This window comes from Jaculus jaculus, chromosome 2 (assembly GCF_020740685.1).
Source record: "Jaculus jaculus isolate mJacJac1 chromosome 2, mJacJac1.mat.Y.cur, whole genome shotgun sequence".
Lineage (NCBI taxonomy): Eukaryota > Metazoa > Chordata > Mammalia > Rodentia > Dipodidae > Jaculus > Jaculus jaculus.
This window is the reverse complement of record NC_059103.1, coordinates 94,690,249-94,716,424: the sequence shown is the minus strand read 5'-3', so window position 1 is coordinate 94,716,424 and position 26,176 is coordinate 94,690,249. Positions and strand designations below refer to the sequence as shown.

General features: G+C 42.0%; 1 protein-coding gene across 1 annotated transcript; it reads right to left on the bottom strand.

Moving 5' to 3' along the window:
- Window positions 1-25,961, bottom strand: Etnppl (ethanolamine-phosphate phospho-lyase). Its single transcript, XM_004671421.3, has 13 exons — window positions 25,793-25,961; window positions 21,721-21,839; window positions 21,351-21,510; window positions 19,476-19,550; window positions 13,374-13,464; window positions 12,347-12,463; window positions 8,250-8,332; window positions 7,496-7,721; window positions 5,337-5,491; window positions 4,160-4,249; window positions 3,836-3,966; window positions 2,312-2,379; window positions 1-255 (listed from the first exon to the last, which is right to left on the bottom strand). Exons 1-13 carry the CDS (start codon window positions 25,846-25,848, stop codon window positions 127-129), a joined length of 1,500 nt encoding a protein of 499 aa, XP_004671478.2. The 5' UTR covers window positions 25,849-25,961; the 3' UTR covers window positions 1-126.
- Window positions 25,962-26,176: the final 215 nt, after the last annotated feature.

Genomic DNA, 26,176 nt, shown 5'->3' with positions numbered 1-26,176 from the left:
TCTTCTTACTGACAAATCTAAAACTGAATGAACATTCTACTTGTACAAGATTGTTAAGGGATGTGACACACATCTCCTCATTTTCTACAATTCTGGATATTTATCTGGCTTCATCATGCTCTTCGTTCATGTCTTCAGTCTTTTGCTGGGCAGGGCCCGCTGATCTGAGCACAGGCCGTTTCTCTTCTTGCTGGGGCTTTCTGTGGATTCGATGCTGCGGCCTCCAAGGAATTCCACATGCTCTTCCTTAGGCACCTGCAAGACAGGCCCATAACACTCTGGTGGGCATCCACCTCTGCCCACTCAGTCTCTGCGGGCTGATTTACCAGAACACCTCACTTAAGAAAATACCAGAGAAAACAAGACCAAACAATACTAGTCATCTGTAACCCCATAAGCAGTACCTTTAGGAGACTTGCAAAAAGTGATTGGCAGGGGCTGGAGAGATGGCTTAGCGGTTAAGGCGCTTGCCTGCATAGCTTAAGAACGCATGTTGGGATCTCTAGGTCCCACATAGCCAGACGTAAGCCCACAATATCACAATGCTCCACAAAGGGTCGCTTGAGTCTGGAGTTCATTCACGGTGGCCAAAAGGACCTAGTGCACCGATTCTCTCTCTCTCACACTCATTCACAAACAAAAGTGATTGTCAGCATCAATTCTGGGGTTCCAGGTCAAAATCTGACACATGTGCATTAACTGTGCTAACTCCAGGGTGTGATCCCCTGTGGTGAGCTTTGGTTTTTCGCAAGACCCTTGTTAGTGCTGGCTGGCTGCATTCTGCAGCTGTGATTCTGTTCAACTTGATCAACTGCTCTTGCCCTTCAGATAATAATGGGCTCCTGTGACTGGTTTGTGTTGCTTTAGGAGACAGAAGCTGTCTTGTTAGAAAATCATTTGCTCTCAAACACCAGGATGTTTTTAATTGTGAAATGGACTTTGCTGACTACTGCATGGGGCATGGGCACGGGGTGTTCTCTTACGCATCTAAATTCTAAACAAATAACAAATTACACAATCAAGCTTCTCAAGCTTCCCCCTGGCTTTTTCCCACCCCAGGGTGCTCTTTCTCACACCCCCGCAGCTCAGGCAGAGAATGCAGAAGCCTTATTCTGGAAGGGCATTGCATGCAGAAACTAGGCCACTGAGTTCCACTGATTCCTGGGGCCCGGCTGCTATGGAAGCTTCCACTTCAGTTTATTTCAGAACCAAAGTTTGGTGCTTTGGAATTACACTGCTCATGCCTCCCGGGAGGAAGGAAGCAGACTGTGGGAACCAGAAGCAGCATCAGGCGGCCTGCTGAGCAAGCACAGAAAGCTTGGGCCACTTGTAACTCCTGCTCCATGTCGGAAGACTTGTTGCAGGCCAGAAATGTGAAATTTTAATTGTCATTTATTTTATTTTTGAATATTCTATTTATTTATGAGAGAGAGAGAGAGAGAGAGAGAGAGAAATAAAGAAGCACAGAGAGAGACAGAGAGAGAGAGAGAGAGAGAGAGAGAGAGAGAGAGAAAGAGAAAACATGGAGGCGCCAAGACTTCCAGCCACTGCAAATGAACTCCAGACTCATGTGCCACTTTGTGCATCTGGCTTTATGCAGGTACTGGGAAATCAAACTCTAGTCCCTAGGCTTTGCAGGCAAGCGCCTAAACTGCTGAGCCATCTCTCCTGCCCTGTAATTATTTTTAGATGGGAATGAACCTGTAACAATGGATCCTTGGCTTTATTCTCTTCAAATGATGTGCCACGAGTTCTAGGAATTTAAATATTCTTTTTAAAATTTTTATTTATTTATTTGAGAGTGACAGAGAGAGAGAAAGAGAGAGAGAAAGAGAATGGGCGCGCCAGGGCTTCCAGCCACTGCAAACGAACTCCAGATGCATGCGCCCCCTGTGCATCTGGCTAACGTGGGTCCTGGGGAATTGAGCCTCGAACCGGGGTCCTTAGACTTCATAGGCAAGCGCTTAACCACTAAGCCATCTCTCTAGCCCGAGTGTTAGGAATTTAATTGTGCACCCCAATTTGCAACCTTAAGCCAACCCTCACACAGACTGGTTTTGTTCTAATGGTCACAGTACATTTGAAGATATACTTCCTGGGGCTGGGGAGCTGGCTTAATAGTTAAAGACTCTTGCTTACAAAGCCTGAAGCCTGTCAGCCTGAGTTCAATTCCCTAACCACCCATGTAAAAGCTGGAGGGGCAAGAGACCCTGGCACCCCCACACTCCCACACATATGCAAATAAATAAAATAATATATAATTTCCAAAGATTTAAACATTTACCCTGTAGACAAAGTAGCCAGTTCATACCTTTGTTTTGCATGGCATGCCCTCAGAGGTCACACTTTCAGTTTTGACTTGCATGATTTCTTCTAAAACTAGATGAAAGAAGTTATTAATGTCTTTAGGAATAGTCTTTCTTGAGATGGAATTCTTTTTTAAAATTTTTTTTGTTTATTTTTACTTATTTATTTGAGAGCAACAGACAGAGAGACAAAGAGGCAGAGAGAGAGAGAGAGAGAGGAGAATGGGCGTGCCAGGGCTTCTAGCCACTGCAAACAAATTCCAGATGCGTGCACCCCCTTGTGCATCTGGCTAATGTAGGTCCTGGGGAATCGAGCCTTGAACAGGGGCCCTTAGGCTTCACAGGCAAGCGCTTAACCACTAAGCCATTGAGATGGAATTCTTGTGATGATGAGTTTAAACACTTCTGACTGGATCTGTGGACTATAATCCAATGGGCTTATTCTTTAGTTCACACACATCTACACCTACGATGGCACATTAGTGCAACTGGCAGGTGTATATCACAGGGCAAGGGTGGACCTTGTGAACAATAGCAATGCAATATGTTTAACAAGTGTCACTATTAGGACAGTGGGTTTAAGTTGTTATTATAGCCTTTCCTCATTATCATTCATAAGTGGCACTCAGCTGTTTTCCTTGTATCTGGTTCACTTTATTCAAAGGACACTCTTCTGGCCCTCTGGAAAGAATGTTCAGTTCTGAGTTGGCTCAGCCTTAGTGACATACTTCTTCAGTCTATACTCTGCCTTCCACCTGGTACCCTGGGACAAGGGGACATACAGGCTTGTAGAAAATGTTTGCCAAGTTTGAGTGCGAGCATATTCTCTGACTCCAAAGATAGAGAAGGAGAGAGACTGCACTAGGTTGATGTTCAAATTTCCAGACTTTAATTACTTATGATGTGTTGATTCATGGCTTCTCAGTCGCATCATAACACTAAAGACTGAAAAGTGGGCAGAGAAGTTGAATGTAATATAATGATTTATTGTTTTTATGTAACATAGATATAACTAAAAATAATAAAAATTGACTAACATTTCAATAGTGTTTTATAATTTTCAACATTTTTTACAGTGCCGTCTGCTTTATGTTCATAACAGAACAAATTAAGCCAGTTGCATAATATGAATAAACAAAGATAAATGCCAACAATAGGTTGCAATTCTGAATGATAAATGAAAGTTTTCAAAAAATGAAATTGGAATCAATCAAAAGATACCTTAATAAATATTTTAAATATTACTGAAAATAAAAATAAAAGACACAAAGGTCAATGATTCAGCACATAGCAAAACACTGCAAACTCACAGCGATCCTCCTATCTCTGCCTCCCAAGTGCTGGGATTTAAGGAGTGCGCCACCACATTTGGCAATTTTTTTTTTTGATCAAATGCATTATATAAATCTGCTTCTAGTTCTAAATGGAAAGTTATTGTTTTATTTCAGCCCTATCTCACTTCCATGGTGAATAATAAGAGACCAGGGAAAGGCATGGGGGAGAGAGAAGGAAGAGACACGTGGACCAACCTGTCAGAATCCCGTCCAGCTGGTCCACCATGAACTCCGCATCCTCCTCGGTGAAGCACATGGGCGGCTTTATTTTAAGCACATTCCTATGAGGGCCATCAGCACTGAGCAGCACTCGGTTTTCTTTCATCCTAGTAGGGCAGGAAATACGTGAGCGCATACGAATGACTGACACGTTACTTAAGGACCACATACATGTAGCACAATATTCTGTATTCAAGAAGGCCATGCAGTCTTAACTTTTCATTTTTCAGATAGATGAGAAGAAGGAAAACAAGCATTCAAGTGGATCAAGACACCAAATAGATGTGGAGGTGAATTTACTTGTAGATGACGTGCTGGGCTTCGGCTGTGGCAGGGGTTCTTTTCTCACGGTCCTTCACCAAGTCAATTCCAATAAAAAGGCCAATGCCCCTGAGGAGAGGAAAAGACAGAAGCCCATGTATTCTCTGTGAGCACTGCATTGTCACAAAGTGGTACCTTGTTGTCAAATGCCAATTTAATGTGAAGCTGAATGCCAATTAAATGTGCCCACTAAGTGTACCGCTACTGATTTTAAGTAATCTGAGGTTCCTATCCATGTTCATAGTTGTCTCTAGTTCTTTTTTAAAGAAGATATTTATTATTTATTTGCAGGAGAGAGAAAGTGGGGGAGAGAATGGGTACACCAGGGCCTCTTGCCTCTGCAAACAAACTCAGGATGTGTCTGGCTTTATGTGGGTACTGGGGAATCGAGCGTGGGCCAGCAGTTTTTGCAAGCAAGTGCCTTTGACCACTGAACCATCTCTCTAATCCTCTTGTTTTGTCTGTAGTTCTTGGGATGGGTTTTGTTGTGAAGGTTTCCCCTCTTAACAATAAGAGAATAGTGCTTAAAACAATTTAATTTCTTGGGATAGTTGTAATGGTAAATATTTACATGTAACTATGAAAAATATCCAGCTTTTGGGTGGGTGGGAATGGTATTTTAAAGAATACCTACAGAGAATTTAGAATTTAATTTTTTTAAAATCTCAACTCCTAAAGTTATTCTAACTTTACAGAGAAAAATACAGAAGTCAGGAAAGTTATAAACAAAAGTGTTATCAATAGTGATATCTAAATTCTGGATTAAGAATGAGTTTTGGGGCTGGAGAGATGGCTTAGAATTTAAGCGCTTGCCTGTGAAGCCTAAGGACCCCAGTTCGAGGCTCGATTCCCCAGGACCCATGTTAGCCAGATGCACAAGGGGCACATGTGTCTGGAGTTCATTTGCAGTGGCTGGAAGCCCTGGCGTGCCCATTCTCTTTCTCGCTCTCTGCATCTCTCTCTCCCTCTCTCTCTTTCTCTCTCTCTGTTGCTGTCAAATAAATAAAAATAAACAAACAAAACAAAATAAAAGAATGAGTTTTGCTTTCTCTGTTTCTCATTGTTTTGGAGGTATAATTTTATACTTTACTTCAAATTTATAATGTAAAATATAAGGAATTCTCTTTTGGAGAAATGCAACTTAATGTAAGCATACCTAATATCTCCTATCATAGGATGCTTGGCCTTTTGCTTATTCAGTAATTCAGTGAGATAATTTCCTACTTGTACAGCATTTTCTTGAAGGTTTTCATTTTCAATTATATTCAATACAGCCAAACCAACAGCACAAGATACAGGATTTCCCCCATACTGTAGAGCAAATTGAGAACATAATAATTGAATTAGAGGTACTGCTTTATCTGTGAGACTTTGGCATTTATATACATATCTGAATTTGTGCATATATACAAAGACACATCTTAATGCCTCAGGTCACCAAGAGTCCCCAAACTTACCCCTAAAGACACAGATTACTGTAGACAAAAATATTTAACATATATAATTAAAAATATAACTTTAACAGATTTTTCTCATGTAATGTTAATTTTTCAGATTTAGAATATAGAATAATTCTTTTTTAAGTTTTTTTTCACAATTTTTATTAACATTTTCCATAATTATAAAAAATATCCCATGGTAATACCTCCCCCACTGCACTTTCCCCTTTGAAATTCCATGTACTTATATATATACAATACCAACCTATTAAGTACCCTCCTCCCTTCCTTTCTCTTCCCTTTATATCTCCCCCTTTAACTTACTGGCCTCTGCTTGGTATAATTCTATTTATTAGTACTGAGTGAAAATTTATTCCAAGTATTATTCTTTTTTAATTTTTTTGTTATTTTTATTTATTTGAGAGTGACACAGAGAGAGAAAGAGGCAGATAGAGAGAAGGAGAGAGAGAATGGGCATGCCAGGGCCTCCAGCCACTGCAAATGAACTCCAGTTGTGTGCGCCCCCTTGTGCATCTGGCTAACGTGGGTCCTGGGGAATCTAGCCTTGAACTGGGGTTCTTAGCCTTCACAGGCAAGCGCTTAACCACTAAGCCATCTCTCCAGCCCCCAAGTATTATTCTTCATTCTGCTCAGGTGGTATGAATGGTTATTCAAAAGACCATATTGGGCTATATGCAGGACCCTGTTGGATCACATGGAGAACTATGGAGGACTATGTGAAGGACTGTAGAGGTCTATATGGAGGATCTTATAGGACCGTATGTAGGATTTTATAGACTACATGGAGGAATGTATAGGGTTATGTGGAACACTACATGTACTGTATGGAGAACTACATAAGACCACATGGAGGACTATGTGGATGGCTATCTGGAGGACAGTATAAGATATACAGAGGACTACACAGTACTACTGGAGGGCTACATAAGACTATCTGGAGTGTGATATAGGACCACATGGAGGATTATATAGGACTATGTGGACAACTATAAGGAATTTGTTGGTTCATCTAAACAACAACAACAAATGAAAGATATCAGGAATGAAAGATTCCAAGGTGTGGTTTAGTAGTGGCAATTGGGGTTTCTGCCCTTGAAGGACTGGTAAAAGCAATTAAACAATGACATTATATCTAAAAATTATCTCCTGAGATATGATTTGATTGTTATCTATAACAAGTTCTGTTGTACATATTGCAGAAGTTACAATCTTTTTTTTCTGTACTGAAAGCTTATTACTTTTGGAAGTAAAGCCAAGGAAATAAAAGCCTCCCAAAGATAAAAACTGAGTATCTCTTATGATAGCTAAATAATATTTATTGTAGCGAGTCATTTAAATGCTTTAAAAGTGTCTGGGAGATATAAATATGATATAAGACAAAGAAGATCACTTTGTTGGTGAAACTATCATTACCCCTAAAGTTTAGCAGGAGAGCCAGCCATCTATCATTAGAAAAACTAGTTGTTGGGATAGAGAGATGGCCTAGCATTTAATTCCTCAGATGCACAAGTTGGCACATGCATTTGGAGTTTGTTTGCGAAGCTGGAGGCCATGGTGTGCTAATTTTCTCTCTCTCTTTCTCTCTCAAATAAATACATGAAAATAAAATATTTTTAAAAAAGAAAAACTAGTTGTTATAAGAGGAAAAAGATACCAGAAACAACAACAACAACAACAACAACAACATACAAACACCTTTGTACCAGAAGGCATCAGGTCTGGTTTGATCAAAATTTGGTTAGGGTCCTGAGATGGTTGATTGGCAACAATGAGACTTGTATTTACTATGTTGGTAGAAAGTAAAAGTACATGCATTATTCCCCCCTCAGATGTAAATATGTAAACCAGAAGTTACCGTATTGAAATACTCCATCCCTGAACTGTTGAAGGCCTCTGCGATTTCTTTGGTTGTTACTACACATGCCATTGGGTGGCCATTGCCCATCGGTTTTCCCATAGTGACAATGTCTGGAACAAAGTCTTCACCATGCATTTGGAAGCTCCAGAAATATTTTCCAACTCGGCCAAAGCCTACCTGAACTTCATCAGCTATAAACACTCCTCCTGCTCTGTGAACATGTCTGAAAAGCAAAGATATATTTTAATGATTTCCAGTCACCAAGAGTCCCAAAATCTTCCCACAAAGGTACAGAATATGGAGGCAGAAAAGTGTTGTTAACTTGAACCCTTAAACTGTGTTACAAAAAGCACCTAGTATGCAAAATCATATTACAGTGTAATCACATAATTGCTAGATGAGATATATTTGACACTGTTTGGATGTATGCTAAAAGAATTGAACAAGTGGCTTTTAGCAAAGTTAACCTCTAAATGATTACTACTTGGTAAGGTTTAGGTCCATGCCAATGAGACAGGATGCCAAGCAGGAGCTGGAGCACAGTTCTGGAATCCCCTCTACTGGACTCTTACTGGCTGTATCTTGGGAAAGGTCAGGGTATATGCCCTATAAGAGTCCAAGATGGCAGGCACTCAGGTGTAGCTATTCACCAGCTAGTCTCAGTGTTTCAGTGTATTAGCAACCAGCATGTCCCTAGGGACTTGTTACAGTGCCCTCCATCTGATCAAAGATGCCCAAGTCAAGTACATACTCTGCCACTTTCTGGAAGTAGCCTGCTGGAGGAATTATTTGTCCACCACAACTCTGCATGGATTCAGCAATAAAGGCAGCAATCTACACAAGAGAAGATGGGGTCAAAGTTCATTTACATTCCTCTCTTATCCCCTACAAAGGAGAATTTCTTATGAGCAGGTTATTGTATTTTAACATGTGTATGTATAGTGTGGATGTGCATAGCTATGCATTTTCACATGTGTATGGGTGTACCTGGGCATGCAGGGGCACATTCAGGGGTGTGCACATGCAGACCAGAAGTCAATGTTGGGTGTCTTCCTATTTTCCTCAATGGCTCTTCATCTTATTTAATTTTTTTAAAAATTTACTTGACACACAGAGAAAAAGGCAGATAGACAGACAGACAGACACACTCACACAGAAAGAGAGAGCCAGGCATGGTGGCGCACGCCTTTAATCTCAGTACTTGGGAGGCAGAGATAGGAGGAGTGCCGTGAGTTTGAAGCCACCCTGAGACTACATGGTGGGTTCCAGGTCAGCCTGGACTAGAGTGAGACCCTACCTTGAGGAACCAAGAGAGAGAGAGAGAGCGAGAGAGAGCGAGAGAGAGAGAGGTGTGTACTGGGGCCTCTGGCCACTGCAAATGAACTCCAGATGCATGAACCACTTAGTGCATCTGGCTTTACATGGGTACTGGGGAATGAATCAAACCTGGGTCCTTTGCCTTTGCAGGCAAGTGCCTTAAGTGCTAAGCTATCTTTCCAGCCCTATCTTGTTTTCTGAGATAGGGCCTCTCTCTGCACTAAGAACTCACTGATTGAGCTAGACTAGCCAGCAAATCCCAGAGATCCTCTTGTCTCCTCCTCCCTAGCACTGGGATTGCTGCCGCCACATCTAGTTTCTGCAATGGATGCTGAGGATCTGAACTCAGGTCCTCCCCGTTGTGCGGCAAGCACGCTATCCACTGAACCATCTCCCCAACCTCTGGAGAAGGTTATGTTCAAAGTAGTTAGGAATGGGGCTGGAGAGATGGCTCAGTGGTTAAGTGTGCTTCCTGGGCAAGCATAAGGGCCTGAGAGGATCTGGTACCATCAGAGTTCAAATCTGATAATCATAATCAAAGTTCAGTGGTTTCATTAGCAATGTGCTGAATAAGACTAATCTTTTTGGAGTGTGGGTAGTACATGTGGTGTGTACACACGTGTGTACAGATGCATGTGCCTCAGGGGTATACCACAGGAGGACGTGCAATGCCTGAGGCTTTTTATGTCAGTGCCAGGGATTGAAAACAGATCCTCACACTTGCATAGCAAGCACTTATCCCCCGAGCCATTTTCTGAATCCTTAAACTTACGTTTTGATGACTGTGTTATGAATCTCTGAAATATTATATAGGTCCCAAAGACAAATCGATGGTGCCTGCTTCCCAGCTTGGTAAAAATAGGGCTGCCTGAGGCTGGGACCTGCACCGAGGAAGCGGGTAGGCAGCCTGTGGCCACATGCAATAATTACTGGGCTGTATATCTATGCCTTGCCAGAAACATGCTTACTTCAATGGGTAGGCCCCTGCAGACAGAGATGCTGGAAGCTAAGAGAGAAGTTGGGATAACTAACACTGAAGCAAGAATAGCAAGTACAAGATGTGCATGAAATGAGAAATCAAGAGAACTGACATTCTAGTTCACACTCCTTAACAGCTGTTTGAACCTGGGTTATATCCTTCACTGTTTTACTTTTTTTTTTTTTGGTTTTTCTGAGGTAGGGTCTTACTCTATCCCAGGACCTGGAATTCACTATGTAGTCTCAGGGTGTCCTTGAACTCAAACTCATAGTGATCCTCCTACCTCTGCTTCCCAAGTGCTAGAATTAAAGGCATGTGGCACCATGCTTGGCTGTTTTACTTTTCAGTTTTTTAGTGTCTTGGCTATACAATGAAGGGAGAAAAGAAAGTTCAAGATGTGCATGAAATGGGAAATCAAGAAAACCAAGGTTCTAGTTCATACATTTGTTTATTTATGAGAGAGAGAGAGAGAGAGAAACAAAGAGAGAATGGATGCACCAGGCCTCTAGCCACTGAAAATGAACTCTAGATGACACTTGGCTTACATGGGGTCTAGGGAATCGAACCTGGGTTGTTAAGCAAGTGCCTTAATCACTGAGCCATCTCTCCAGCCCATAGTTCACACTTTTTAACTGCTGTATCAACCTGGGTTATAGCCTTCACTAGTTTACTTTTTTTTTAAAAAAAAACTTTTAACTCTTCAACACTTCTATAGAGCCAATTTTTTAAAAAAATTATTTATTTATTTATTTGAGAGTGACAGACACAGAGAAAAAGACAGATAAAGGGAGAGAGAGAGAGACTGGGCACGCCAGGGCTTCCAGCCTCTGCAAACGAACTCCAGACGTGTGCGCCCCCTTGTGCATCTGGCTAACGTGGGACCTGGAGAACCGAGCCTCGAACCTGGGTCCTTAGTCTTCACAGGCAAGCGCTTAACCACTAAGCCATCTCTCCAGCCCACTTGTTTACTTTTAAGTGGCTTTAGTGTTTTGGTTGTACAATGAAGGCTGTCAGACTCTAAAGAGTTCTGCTCTAAAATCTTATGGTTTGAGCTGGGGGCTTTAGCTCAGTGGTGTTGTATCACTGAACATTCCACAACTCTGAAAGCATGGCTGATCTTTAGAAGCACCTCCTCTACATTTGTTTGTTCCTTTCAGCAGAGTTGTCATAATGGCCTCAACCTTCCTCCTCCCAACTGTCAAAAAATCATCCAGACCCCCTTTAGCAGCAAAATGTCAGATGGTCTTACAAAAATTTTCCTGGAAGTGTTGGGTGTGGTGGCGCACACCTTTAACCCCAGCACTTGGGAGGCAGAGGTAGGAGGATCACCATGAGTTCAAGGCCACCCTGAGACTACAGAGTGAATTCCAGGTCAGCCTGAGTTAGAGTGAGATCCTACTTCAAAACAACAACAACAAAAAATTTCCTGGAAGTATTATTTACCATCCATGCAGAGAGGTAAAGGCTAAAACCATGAAGTTTCTACAATAGGTAAAGCTTAGGCCTATCAGCAGAGATAAGGAATATAGAAAAATTTGGGTTACACACTCAATACCAACAACCCCACTGGGTCCATGGGAGAGAACATGTAAGACAATAACCTTGTCAAAATAAACAAATTAAAGAAAAAAAAATACTGGTTGAAAAAAGAAAGTGTTTAGAAATGTGAATGGTTTTAGATTCATGAAAAGAAAAACTATTTTAATTCATTAGAAAAAGGAAATCTATTTTATTTCAGTGAAGGTGTTTTGTTTTTAAATTGCTATGTTTATACCACAAGGAAGTCTAAAGGCAAAGTGTATCAAGCTGCATTTAATATGCAACTAACAATCCTGCAATGAGTTGATAACTGAAAACTAAATTGAAGGATGTTGGGGAAAGACGGAGAAAATGAAACTGTTTATTCCTGCCCTTGACAACTCTGGTTCTATCTTGGAAGTCCAGGCCAAGACTTAAAGGTAGTTTCCTCTTCCCCTTACCATACATTATCTCTTGGTGGTCTGTTCAGTTGGAACAGTTTGCCCTTGACCTAGCATCTTTTTTAAATTTAAATTTAATTTTCTATTTATTTATTTGAGACAGAAAGAAAGAGAGAGGCAGATAGAAAGAGAGAGAGAGAGAATGGGCATGCTAGGGCCTCTAGCCATTGCAAACAAACTCCAGACACATGTGCCCTCTTTTGCATCTGGCTTACGTGGGTCCTGGGAAATTGAACCTGGGTCCTTTGGCATTGCAAGCAAGGGACTTAGCTGCTAGGCCATTCTCCAGCATGGCTATCATCTTTCTTAATCATAGACCAGACTCAGCAAACTAACAGAAGTCAAGAGTTAGGTCACTCATTCTGGAAGGCGCAGAGCGAATGTATTTCCAGGATAAATCAAAGTATGCTGTCTGTGGCATGACTATAAGAAAGCACTTTTTGCAATACGAACCATGTGAAAGTGTTACCAGTGGAAAAAAGAAAGAGAATTTAGATTTATTCATTGTTTTCTTTGCAGTGAATTACAACAGTTTCAATCCATTGCATAAAAGATATTTCCCAAAATGCCAACCTTCCTCCCGCTGCTATGAGCTGCTTCAATGATCTCCTTCACTTCGTCCGCATAAGCCATGGCCGGGTCTGCATGGTCCTCTCTGTATTTTCCTCGGTATGTATCTGGAGTTGGCGCCTGGAAACATCAAACAATACATTTTTTTTTTTTTTTGCAACTTTCCTCTTGGACAAACTTAAAACCACAAGTGCATTTCCCCACAGGGGCCTGTTGCAAGGTGATTGTGTTGGTTCAAGTCTCTCCAGGTTCTTTTGTTCTCTTTCCTTAATGATTTGGAATGCTGTGAAGAATTGACACCCTTGAATTGTGAACAAGACCTTAGAAATCTCAGACCCTTGTATACCAAGAACTTCCCTTCATTCACATGCAGAGTGAATTCATATCAGTCAGTGCAATTACATTACGTAAATATATAATGGAACAGTATTAATGACTAGATGTAAACTAAACCAACCCTTATCAATTATGTCTCAGATTATAGGCATTCAGAAAACAAGAGTACCTTCAGATATTAGAACTTTGCAAAAGGTAGTGCCGACATCTTTTCAGAAAGTCTGCAGATGAAATGGATTTCACTATGCCAACAACTTAGCCAGTTTCTTTACTTGATGTAACATATTGTTATAATAAAGCACACAGAGTAAATTATAAGTCATATAACCTCAATTTAACTTTAATTGTTTTTCAATTTTAACTTTAATTTTTTTTCTTTTCACAATTTTTATTAACATTTTCCATGATTATAAAAAATTTAACTTTAATTTTTGAGTTGGTACTGGCAATAGGAAGAGAAATTGAAGGTCAGGGAGAATGGAAATGTTAGCTATAAATAGCATGTTCCACCACCGTGGTGCTCATAGTAAGTCATGTTCTGTCAGTGTATAGCCCTTTGGCTTCAGCAAGTCACCTGACTGCTCTAGATCTTAGTTTGTTTCATGACTTCACTGTGATGGATGTATTGGGCTGAATCATCAATAGGCATTCTTCCAGTAGTAACATTCTGATTATAGGATTCTTAGATATTTACCACATGTACAAATTCCTCCTTGACATCTTTGCCCTTCCGAAATTTATATGGACTGATCTCAATTAAAGATGACAGGTGACCGTGGTAAGCACTGAAAGAAACAAAACAAAACAAAAGAACGGTGACCAAATTGTTTCCAGAAGGATGTTTTTCTGGACGCATCCCTCCAGGAAGAATCTTCACATTGGTGCCAGAGTCAACTGAATGCATTAATCTAATTTTCCATGGCAAGACTGGCCATTTGACTTGTCCATTTCCCCTGACAAATGGAATAATGTACATGGAAAGTCAAGTATGTGTTCTCATAGACAAGAGGTTTTGGTAAGGCCAATAAAACATGATTTCTTTAGATTATGTTGCCAACTAGATTTCTGAATGTAAAAACTTATTTTCTGTATTATCATCCAAAGCTGCTCATGAAATGTATTTGATAGATTTTACTAATATTGTTTAAGCAAGTCTCACATGCTACCCAGGGTGCATAGGAAAAATCTGTAAAAAATTTCAAAAATTTATTTATTCATTTGTAAGAAGAGAGAGAGAGAGAGAGAGAGAGAGAGAGAGAGAGAGAGAGAGAGAGAAAGAGAGAAAAGAGGGAGAGAATGGATGTGCCACGGCCTCCAACTGCTGCTAACAAACTCCAAACAAATGCTCCACTATGCATCTGGCTTCATGTGGGTACTGGGGAATCGAACCTCCGAGGTCCTTAGGCATTGCAGACAAGTGCCTTGACCACTGAGTAATCTCTCTATCCCTTAAAAACAATTTCATATCAAAGCATGGACATGGACTTCTGTTTGGGATAGTTTCTAAGGGCTGTCCATTTGCAAACATTTGGCAAGTTCTAGTTGGGAATGAACAGAAGATCTCTTCCAGAAGAACTCAGAAAGTTGACTGCTTATGAAATTCCTCTTTCTCTTTCTTGCCCAGAAATGTAGTTGAGAAATGTGAAGACAAAACTTTAAAAGGCCCATGGAGAGAAAACATAAAGAGGAAGACTGTCCTCCTACAGATACTGTGCAAAACTCGAGTAACTAAATGAGTATGGTAGGACATTAGAATAAAGATATAGAGACTACTGTCAAAGACACATCTCTACATAGATGGTCAAGACACAGGCTCTGGTGGTTCTCAACTGTTCCCATATATCAGGGTCACTTAGGGAATCTGTTGCAGTTAGCTTTGTGTTACTTGCAGAAAACACCTGACCAAGAGCAGCTTGTGGGAAGAAAGGGTTTATTTTGGTTTACAGATTTGAGGGGGAAGCTCCATGATGGTAGGAGAAAATGATGGCATAAGTAGAGGTATGTGTCACCTCTTGGCCAACATCAGGTGGACAACAGCAGCAAGACAATGTGCCAAACACTGGCAAGGAGAAGCTGGCTACAATACCCATAAGCCCATCCCAAACAATAAACTGCCTCTAGGAGGCTTCAATTCCCAAATTGCCACCAGCTGGGGAATCTAGCATTCAGAACACATAAGTTTATGGGGGACATCTGAATCAAACCACCACATTCTACCCCTGACCTCTGTAAACTGATAACCATACATGATGTAAAATGCAATGTATTCAACCCAACTTTAAAAGTTCTCATAGTTTTTATTAATCCCAATGCTGTTCAAACATCCCCATAGTCCAAGGTCTTTTAACTGAGCCATAAAAAAAATCATAATGACACAGAATAAATGCTAACACAGCAAAGATGACATTGAGCATAACAAAGATTGGACCAATACAAGTTTCAAAACAACAGGGCAAACATCAAATTCTGTAACTCCAAGTCCAACAACTGTAACCAGTGACAAGTCTCCAAGTCCAATAATTTTAACACATGACAAGTCTCTAGAGTTCCAATTCTACCCCTTCAGCTAGGCTACTCACAGACTAGAAAACTTCATCCAGGCTGGCGGCCATCCCATAGTCCTGCATCTCTATTGGGTCTCCACTGCAACCCACAGTTTATCTTCATGGCTCCATTGAGCTTCCATGCAGATAAACCAACAAACCTGCTTCACATTGCCATTTCCAAAATACAAAACCGTGTTGCCAATTCTATGACCTTCTCTTTCCTGCATTGTTATATTTGAGTATTTTTTGCTCCACAGTACAAGGTGGGCTACCAATGTGTTAATCCAGGGGGAATAAAGCAGACTTTGAAGAACAGGACACTTCTTCACATTCAGGGCCCTAAAAAAGGGTCTGCGTTTTTTCTGTTGTAACAATGCAGAGCAGCTGGCCCAATATCAATGGTTGTAATCTCTCAAACAATTGCAGCTGGACAGGAAGAAGTTCCTGCCCAAAGATTTCATTTCTTGGGGCTGGCAAAATGGCTTAGGAGTCAAAGCACTTTCTTGAGAAGCCCAAGGGCTCAGGTTCAATTCCCCAGTACCCCCATAAGCCATATGCACAAGGTGGCGCATGCGTCTGAAGCTTGTTTGCAGTGGCTAGAGGACTGGCATGCCCTCTTTGTCTATCTGCCTCTTTCTCTCTGTCTTTCCCTCTCAAATAAGTAACTTTTCTTTTTTAAAAAAAGATTTCATGGGCTGGAGGAATGGCTTAGTGGTTAAGCGCTTGCCTGTGAAGCCTAAGGACCCTGGTTCGAGGCTTGATTCCCCAGGACCCACGTTAGCCAGATGCACAAGGGGGCACATGCGTCTGGAGTTCGTTTGCAGTGGCTAGAAGCCCTGGCGTGCCCATTCTCTCTCTCTCCCTCTCTCTCTGTCACTCTCAAATAAATAAAAATGAACAAAAAATATTTTAAAAAAAGATTTCATTTCTTTCTGTGCCATATCCCTCTGTTCACACCAGTATATTTCTACACAATGCAACCTTGAACAAGTTCTCAGGACACAGGCATAACAGCAAGTCTCTCACATAAACTGTTTTTAGCCCAGCCCAGGAAAAGCCCTTTTTCACTCTCATAAGACAAACCTCATAGTTCATAGTTCTTACTGCATTCATGTCTTTTAATTCTGACCCCAGAATGGTCCATCAAGTTGTACTTATAGCACTGCAAGGCATCTCTTAGGTCATGATTTCAAATCCATCCACATCCCTCCCACAAATCAATTCCAAAAGGCCAAAGCCATACAGTCATGTTTCTAGCAGCAACAACCCCACTCTCAGTACCATCCTTACTGTTGCAGTCAGCTTTGTGATGCTGGCAGAAATCACCTGACCAAGACCAGCTTGGGGGAGGAAAGGGTTTATTTTGGTTTTCAGAGCAGAGGGGAAGCTCTATGATGGCAGGGGAAAATGATGGTATGAGTAGAGATGGACATCACCTCCTGGCCAATATCAGAAGGACAACAGTAACAGGAAAGTGTGCCAAACACTGGCAAGGGAAGCTGGCTATAACACCCATAAGCCTGCCCCCAACAATATGCTGCCTCTAGGAGACTCCAATTCCCAAATTGTCACCATCTGGGGATCCAGCATTCAGAACTCATAAATTTATGGGGAACACCTGAGTCAAACTACCACAGAACCTATGTAAAAAAAAAATTAGCTCTTAAGATTCTCTTTAACTGGTCTTGGATGAGGCTGAACCTTAGGAATTCAAAACTATCTCCCCAAATGATTCCAAATTGCATTTAAGGCTGGAGATCCTATCTAGATTAGACAGACAACCTCAAGACAACAAGAAAAGGACGATAAGTCCAACAGAAGAAGGGCAAAAAATATGAAAAAACAATACTCAGAAATCATATAAGCATAAATTCACATAAAGAGATTCTCAAATTAATAATTAGAAAATTATGAATTAAAATGACACTAAAATGACATGCTATACCTTTTAGATTGGCAACAATTTGAAAAAAACAATGGAAAGCTGGTTAATATTGAGCTTGGATGAGCACTCTCCTGTACTATGTGCAGGGATGTAATCATTTTGGGGATAGATGTGGTGGCATTTAGTCAAGTTAATAGTATTTTTAGTATGCCTTATATTCGAGCAGTTTAATTTCTAATATCTTTCCCTAAGAAATCCTCAGAAAGTTCCATTAGGACATGTGTACAAGGATAGTCATCAAAACACTGCTTGTCACCGGTGTCACAGATAAGATGGAGGGCAGTCACAGTTTCGGTTGCTGTGGGATGTTATGCATTGGTCAGACCTGCACCACAGTCTGCTGTGAAGCCACTCCCCATATGTAGCTATGGGATGCTTGAAATATAGCTGCTCTGATTTGAGAGGTGCTGTAGGTATAAAACACACACTGGACTTTTAAAGAAAAGTTGTATGTGCGTGTATACATATGTGTGGGTGTGTGTGATGTGCATGTGCGTGCATGGGTACACATGCCATGGCTCACAGGTAGAGGTCTGGGAACAACCTTGAGTATTTGTCTCTTTGCACCTCACCTGAGGCAGGGTCTCCCTTGGTGCTTTGTTGCTGATGTGTGTGCCAGTCTGGCTGGCCTATGATCTGTGACCTTCTGGGTTCTCCTGGCTTTGTTTCTCATTGCTGTAGGTGGCAAATGTGCCATTTTGCTGCCAGCTTTATGTGGGTGCTGGGGAATCCAACTCTGGCTGGCAGGTTTGTAAGGAAGCACTTGTAACTGCCAAACCATCTCCCCAGCCCCTCCCCCATACTGAACTTTTCATGTAAGATGTTTCAATATATTTTATATTTTGTATGGATTGAGATTATAATCCTTTGGAAATTGAGGCTACCAAAAGAGTTAAAATTATTATATAATAATTATATATAATATTATATGTCCAGCACTGATCTAGAAGAATAAATCAAATGTTCACATAGAATGTCAAGGGATAAAAGATAAAGATGAAAACAAATCTATAGGAATTTTTGTGAAGCAGATGAACATACGATAACAGACATTTCACATGAGATTCAAAATAAAAGATATACATTAAATACATTATCATAGTTGTCTATAGGTGAGGGAGGATAGAAATAAGATAGAGCAAATGGTCTTCAGATATATTCTTCTTCTAATATTCTAGCACCTCAAAATATGTTATGTTTCATAGCAAAAGGGTGACTTTGTAGGTATGATTAAATTAGGACCTCAAAAGAAAGAAAGAAAATTGAAATAAGGATCTCCAGATAGGGGAGATCCTAGATGATCTGGGTGGATCTAATATAATCACAAATGTCCTGCAAATGACGGTGGGAGGCGGGGAAGGCATCAGAGGCAAAATGGAGGTATGAGGATAGAAATAGAGTCTGCAGCAAGGTGATGGCTCCCTTTGAAAATGAAGGATGGGGCCAAAGGCTATGACATGCAGACAGATGATGGAAAGAGCCAAGAGTTCCCTAGGCATCCGGAAGAAGCACAGCCTACCGAAACATTGATTTCAGCTAAGTGAGACTTATTGTTGATTTCTTACATACAGAAATATAAGCACATGAATGTGTATTGTTCAAGCCTCAGAGTTTGTGGTAACAAATGAAGCAATAATAGAAAACAAAATCCTCCAGTCACATAAAATAAGAGGAATCTACAGAAGGAATAAAATGAGGTGTCTATAGAGTTCCACCCTGTGCAGTGGAAAGGTAGCAAAATTATTGAAAAAAAGATCTCAGTGAAAATGGAAGTTGCCAAATTTCTTACTTAAAATAAATTCAGCTTTGAGAGGCTAAGACTAAATGTCACTCTTAGGAGTTACAAACATGAAAATGTACTAGTTTTTATCTGGCTATTTTCTTTTAAATTTGTTAAAAATTGTCATCTTTAAAATTAATCACATTGTATAATTACAATGGAAAAGTGAATGCCTGGATTTTTAAAGAAATTAAGTGTAGTTTTTATCTTTGCAAAGATTGAGTTATATAGATGTAGCAGTAGGCACCATAAATAGTCAATGTGGGAAAGTCCACTTTGATTCATGCCAAGGTCACTAGACTGCATCCACTACTGCACCCCAGAGAGCCACCCCCATTTCGATGTTTAGAATGAGGGAATTAGCTTCCAGATTCAAAGTGGCTTTGATCCCTTAACATATACCTTCAACACACTGTTCTGTGTATCTGCGCTCCTCAAGGGCCTGTGGCATTAGTGTAGATAGGACCAGCCTAGTTTTGTCTCTGAAGTGGTTTCTTACTAGAGATTTTTGTGTCTAGTACTTACTGGTCAAGGGTGATCACATCCTGGTGGCCTCGGAACTGCCTAGCCAAGCGCAAAGCTAAGTCGTTGGCCTCAGATCTATTAAGAGAACAGAGGAGGGGATAAGGTGATACTCTCTTTTGAAACTATATCAAAATGTTAATGACCACAGTTGTAAAGCAACATTCATTCCGAGATTCATAAGGCAGAGTTGGGGTCCTCTTGCCTTTCACCTTTCCACCCCTCACTTCACTCACCAACACGTGTCTCAAGTGTTTTCCATAAGGAATAATATATACGCAAGAATCCCACCAAATTACACAAATGTTGCCCATATCAAACTTCAGCCCCATTCCCCACATCAGGATGACCAGCTTTGAGCATTATCAAGAAGCCTATATTTAGCCTCATCTCAGGTGGAGGAATGGGAAAGCCTGAGAGCGCTCTAGCCTGGCTATACAACTATGTTGCATTGAATCCATATTTGATTACTTTCCTTATCTATAGAATGAAGATCATATATTTCTATCTGGTTCAGAGACTCTAAATCTACTATCCAGACGCAGAGAAAGAAAGTAATCATTTTTGGGATATTTATTCTGTGCTAGACATGCTTTTCTATTTCTCCTCATAATAATTCAGCAAGGCAAAGCGTTGCCACCACTTCTGTTCTATGGATGCGGAAATAGTTTCAGAGAGGTTGAGCAACCAGGCGTCATTTCTAGTGAGTTAGTTAGAAGGAGAGCCAGGATTCGGACGGAAGTGTCTATGAGTTTGAGACTATTATTATTTGCACATTAGATCCTAAAAGAACTTCTCAATTATTTAAAAGTAAAGTGATATTGTGGGGGCAGGTAAGGTGTTTGCCTGTGAAGCCTAAGAACTCAGTTTTGATTCCCCAGTACTCACATAAGCCAGATGCACATGGTGGCACATGCAGTCAAATGCTCTACCACTGGGCTATACCTCCACATGGTGGCACATGAATCTGGAATTCATTTCCTATGGCTAGAGGCCCTGGCATGTCCATTTTCTCTTGCTCACTCTCTGTCTTAAATAAATAAATAAATAACAATTATGTTATGTGCCAGGCATGGTAATGCACGCCTTCAATCCCAGCATTTGGGAGGCAGAGGTAAGAGGATCACGGTGAGTTCAATGCCTCTGTGGCTATAAATTTTGTTTTAAAATATGTCATGGAAATCACAAAAAATCATATCAGCAGACACTTATAGGAAGTTCTACAAGTTACCTTTAATACATGAATGTGTAGCTTAAAAATAGGAGTCTCTGCTTCCTCCAATATAACACTGAATTTTCAGCTGCATATGTCATTAAACATGCCTTTAAAAAATTTATAACACTTGTGCCTCTTTTGTCAGGCTTACAAAGGTAGCTTTGGAATTGAACACAGGCTGGCATGCTTTGCAAGCAAATGTTAACCACTGAGCCATCTTCCCAGACCCTGAAACACACTGATATATGTGTAGTCTTATATAGAAGGGATACATATCATTTGAATTTATAGATTATCAAAATGCATTTTCCCTTGAACTTCCTTCTTCCTTGTGTTCATGGTGTGGAAATATTCTCCATTTCCATAAGAAAACAAATCAGTAAGTATTTTAGAAACGTTACAGCCTTTTTAGTAGGACTTCTTTCTTTGCTACAATTCCTTGTACAGACATTGAATGCTTTCACTGGCTACCTAACTGCCTGAAGAGGTGATTTGATCCTTCGGGATCAGCGTCATGAAACAAAAAGAGACAGGTCAGCTCCTAACGTGAGGTCACAGACCTTTCTGGACCTCGATGCCCCACAGAAGCCAGACAGCCTGGAGTGTGTGCGTGTTAGCAGAGGGTACGGGGGCGTGGGGATGCGCAGGGAATGCAAACATACCCTGAATTTGTAAAGTAGCAAACCGAAAGCTTCTCCGGCAGGGTGGCGGAGAGGCGTCTGGCATACTCCACAATGTTGTCATGGAGGAATCGAGAATTTGTATTTAGGAGTTCCATCTGTTTCAGGGCAGCTTTGACCACTTCTGGGTGACAGTGTCCCACTACAATTTAGGAGACAAAAGCACGAGGAATAAATGACAATCATAAGTGCTTGGGGCAGGGTGGAGGAGAGTTCTGGAGGAAGGAAAGAAGGCTGAGTCCCCTTCTCCCCGTGTCCCCCTGGGATAACTCCTTGGAGGGGCTGCAGCCACAGAAACTCCTGGCCCAGGCCCGCCCCAGCTTTTCTCATGGAAGATGCAGCTAGGGCTCACCGTGCGCCACGTTGTTAATGCAGTCCAGATACCGGTCCCCTTTCTCATCAAACATGTACTGCCCCTGGGCTCGCACTATTTTGATGGGATCCGCAGCAAAGAAAACTTTGCAAGAGGGCCTAGAAATAATCAAAGGAAATGCTTTGGTTTGGTAGGACAACTCAGTATTTTTCCTTGTCAGGAAAGGTCACCACCAGTGGAAAAATACAACTACGTAGAGGAAAGGAAAACATAACCAAGGTGACATGCATTACTTTTTTTCATTTCATATTAGCCTGGAGACTCTTACCTTAAGCCTCATTCATGCCACTGCTCACATTTCTCAAGCTGGTTATGTTAAATTCGTGGCAATTTGACAGCTCCATTTAGAGACACGTTAATCAGTTTGTTGATAACCCCAGTTGCACAAACCAGTAACTCATTTTCCTTTGGCAAATTTTGTTCTACCAGACCAAAACAAAAACAAAAACAAAAAAACCCCAAAGCTAAAAACCGGGGGGGGCTTTCTGAAACTGTTAAGAATTTATTTATTTGCGAGAGAGAGAGAGAGGGGGGGGGAAGCAGACAGAGAATGGGCATGCCAAGGCCTCCTGCCACTGCAAATGAACTCCAGACACTTGCACCACCTTATGCATCTGGCCTTAGGTGTGTACCAGAGAACCAAACCTGGGTCCTTAGGCTTTGCAGGCAAGCACCTAAACCATCTCTCTAGCCCTGAAATTTCTAAGTATTTTAATAAACATTATCTCATTTAATTCTCCTAATAATCATATGAAATAGGGGTTCTTGCCATTCTCATTTTTATTGATGAAACTACTGAGACACAAGAAATGAAGAAACTTGATTAAGGTTGCACAGCCAGAAAGTGAGAGAACCAAGCTTTGGAGGGAGGCTATGTAATGCCAGATAAGAGTGTGCTCTCTCTCTCTCCTCTCTCTTTCTCCAAGTTACTTTATAAAGAAATGAATAAATGAATAGCACTGAAAGCTAACAATGAATAACAATTAAAACCTATGGAGGCAATTTTTACAGCAGGCTTCCATTTTCTTGTACTTTGGTACTAGTCTTGCATCAAATGAATTCTCCTCTTCCTCCTCCTTCTTCTTTTTCTTCTTTTCTCTCTCTCTCTCTTTCTCTTTTTTCTTTCCCTCTTGAGGCAGGGTCTCGCTCTAGCCCAGGCTGACCTGGAATTCACTATGTAGTCTCAGGCTGGCCTAGAACTCACAGCGATCCTTCTACCTCTGCCTCCCAACTGCTGGGATTAAAGGTGTGCGTCACCACACCCAGTGGATTTTCCTTCTTAAATAATTAAACTCAATTATTCTCATATACTCTTGTGAGCATACAAAGTTATCAGCATTCCTGGTTATTTGGATGAATGTTTGGGGCTCATAAACTTTAGCAACAGAAATATCACAAAGGTTTCTGATCTTGACTCAATGGATATTTAAGATCTGAAACTGAATAACTTTTTTATTTTTGTTGTTTTTTTTTTCCATACAAAATCACCCACAAACATGGGAAGTAGTTTGTAGAAATTCTTAAGTATGTATGTACTAAGTTGATGTGCAGCTGTTTAGAAAGCATTTTGATTGTTGTGAATAACATTTAACCTCAAATTTTAAAATGGCTTATGGTTATGGTATGTTTTTTGTGCAGTGCTGGTGTAGGCAAGCAGTCCACAAAGGAACTACACCCATATCCCCTTGTTGATGTATTTTTTTATTGACAATGTTTATATACATACGTGAATACATTTTGGTCAAAATCCCCACCTATTACTTTCTTTTGTGCCCTCCATCCCCCTTTCACTGAACTATTTCTTTGGAACTAGTCCCTCTTCTGTTTTGGGGTCTCTTTTTCTGTCCTCCTCTATCAGTCATGACAGCATGTTTATGGGACCAACTTACTCAGGTCTTGTGCAAGTAATGCGAACCACTGTGAGGTCATGAACGCAACCACCACTTTGTGTCTGGAAAAGCGTATTCCAAAGCACTATTCTCCATTACGGAGTTGTTAAACATCAGCTAAAACCAGAGTACTATTTAATGAGAATTTCTTTTTGGCTGAAACCCAACTGACAGTTTGTACCTACACGTGAAAAGCTTTGCTACAAATGTGAGCTGTAGACTGTGGACCACGCCTCGCCTTTAAAAAAAGAAAATTGTTTATTTATTTATTTGAGAGCAACAGAGAGAGAAAGAGGCAGGTAGTAGACAGGGAGGGGGGAGAGAGAGAGAGAGAGAGAGAGAGAGAGAGAAAATGGACACGCCAGGGCCTCCAGCCACTGCAGAGGAACTCCAGACCCACGAGCCTCCTTGTGCATCTGGCTTACGTGGGTCCTGGGGAATCGAGCCTCGAACCACGGGCCTTAGGCTTTGCAGGCAAGTGCTTAACCACTAAGCCATCTCTCCAACTCAGGCCTCGCCTTTTTAACCCTTCCCCACCGCCAGGAGACTCCAGGTAAGATTCTTCTGCCTCCTCTTTGGCTACCCACATTCCTCCTCCTCTTCCTCCTCCAGCCTTGCTCTGTGCTTATCAGAAACGACCTTGTTTTTAGTGGACCCTAGTCACATAGAATTGAAACTAATGGAATGATTAGAAAAAAGTGTTTGGTGATCAGCGAATGGGCAGGGTATGTGACCACTGACCCCACTAGCCCACTTTGGAGTTGAGAGGGATCTTGCTAGTTTCCGGAACCATCTAGAACGTTCCTCATGGAGGCACGGAGCCCAGCCTTTCTCCAGGTGGAGCCCTAGTTCTTTACAGTGTCCCTCAGCCCTCTGCTGACCCCCACCTGGCTGCTGCTCACCGGTTGTCTGCACCAGGTAAGTGACATGGCAGGCAGTTTTCTTTGACAATGTTAGGGCTCCTTAACGGGCACAACATCACTCATACTTTCGTGTATCTTTGGAAAACCCAGACACAAGTTATTAACATATTCACAATTCTCACTTGCTTGCACTGTTAAGTCGAAGTGGTTTAGGGCATTTGACAGAGGTGGTAAGGATAACAGACACTCAGCTGGGCTCAGAGTTCTGGCCACTCTTGTATACTTACCGTTGTATTACCAAAGCATTTCTGTCATGAACGACAAAAGCAGAGAGAGCGCAGCTCCCAAGACCAAGGTGGGGAAAAGGGAATTTGCTAACTGAAGCCTCTGCTTTTTTTTTTTTTTTTTTTTTTTTCCAAGGCAGGGTTTCACTCTAGTCCAGGATGACCTGGAACTCACCCCGTAGTCCCAGGCTGGCCTCCGACTCACTGTGATCCTCCTACATCTGCTGGGATTAAAGGCCTGTGCCACCACACCCACCAGTTCCTGCTTTTTGTTTTTGTTTTTTCGAGGTAGGGTCTCACTCTAGCCCAGGCTGACCTGGAATTCACTATGGAGTCTCAGGGTGGCCTTGAACTCATGGCTATTCTCCTACTTCTGCCTCCCCAGTGCTGGGATTAAAGGCGTGCGCCACCACGCCCGGCTTCACTTTTTTTAAAAAATATTTTATTTATGAGAGAGAGGGGGGGGGGAGGGAGGGAGGAAGGGAAGGAAAGAAGGACAGACAGAATGGGTGCGCTAGGGCCTCCAGCCACTGCAAATGAACTCCAGATACAAACACCATCATGTGTATCTGACTTACGTGGTTTCTGGAGAATCGAACCCGGGTCCTTAGGCTTTACAGACAAATGCCTTAACCGCTAAGCGCCAGTTCCTGCTTTTTTTTGATTCAAGGTATTTCAAGGTGTATTTATTTATTTTTTATTTCTGGCTAGTTGAATTCTTTGCCCACTTAACCAAGCTTGCAGGGACTTCTTTTGTTCACGCTAAGCAAAAGTTGACAGAATTTGCTTTCAGAGGCATCGTCAACACTGCTTGCGGGCTCATAGATACCAAGTTTTGGAGCAGGTGGGCGTGGAGCTCACGCCCCTGCCCGCCGGGGTGGGGACGTTTACCCGCGCCGCGAGCGGGCTCCGGGCGCGCGCCCCGTCCGCCGCCGCCGCAACCCCGCTCCGGTGCCCACGCTCTGCGCGGGTGGTCCCCGCTCGCTCGCCCGGTTCCTCCCGCCCCAGCCCTTACCCGATGTGCTTCCCCCGCAGCGCCAGGGTGTCCTGCTTGCTGTACAGCTCGCACATAGCGGCGGGTGCTGGGAGCCTCGGGGGTCTCCCCTTTCCGGTCAGGGCGCCTCCCTCGTCAACCTGGCAAGGTCACCTGGTCTTTTGCCTCCCAGGATCCCTCCTGAGGTTCCTTATCCCCGGTGTCGGAGGTCACTGATGCCATCAACCCACTGGGGTCATCCTCCTTTAAAGCATTGCCTGCCTGTGCCCTCTGCCAAGTCCCTCCCTCCTGCTCCCCTTCTCCGCCCGCCCGGTGCCCGCTTGGCGAGTGGACGGACCCGCCACCCCCGCCCCCAGTCACCCTGGCTGCAGTCCCTGCTCTGCGGATGCCCACTGGCTCTCCCCA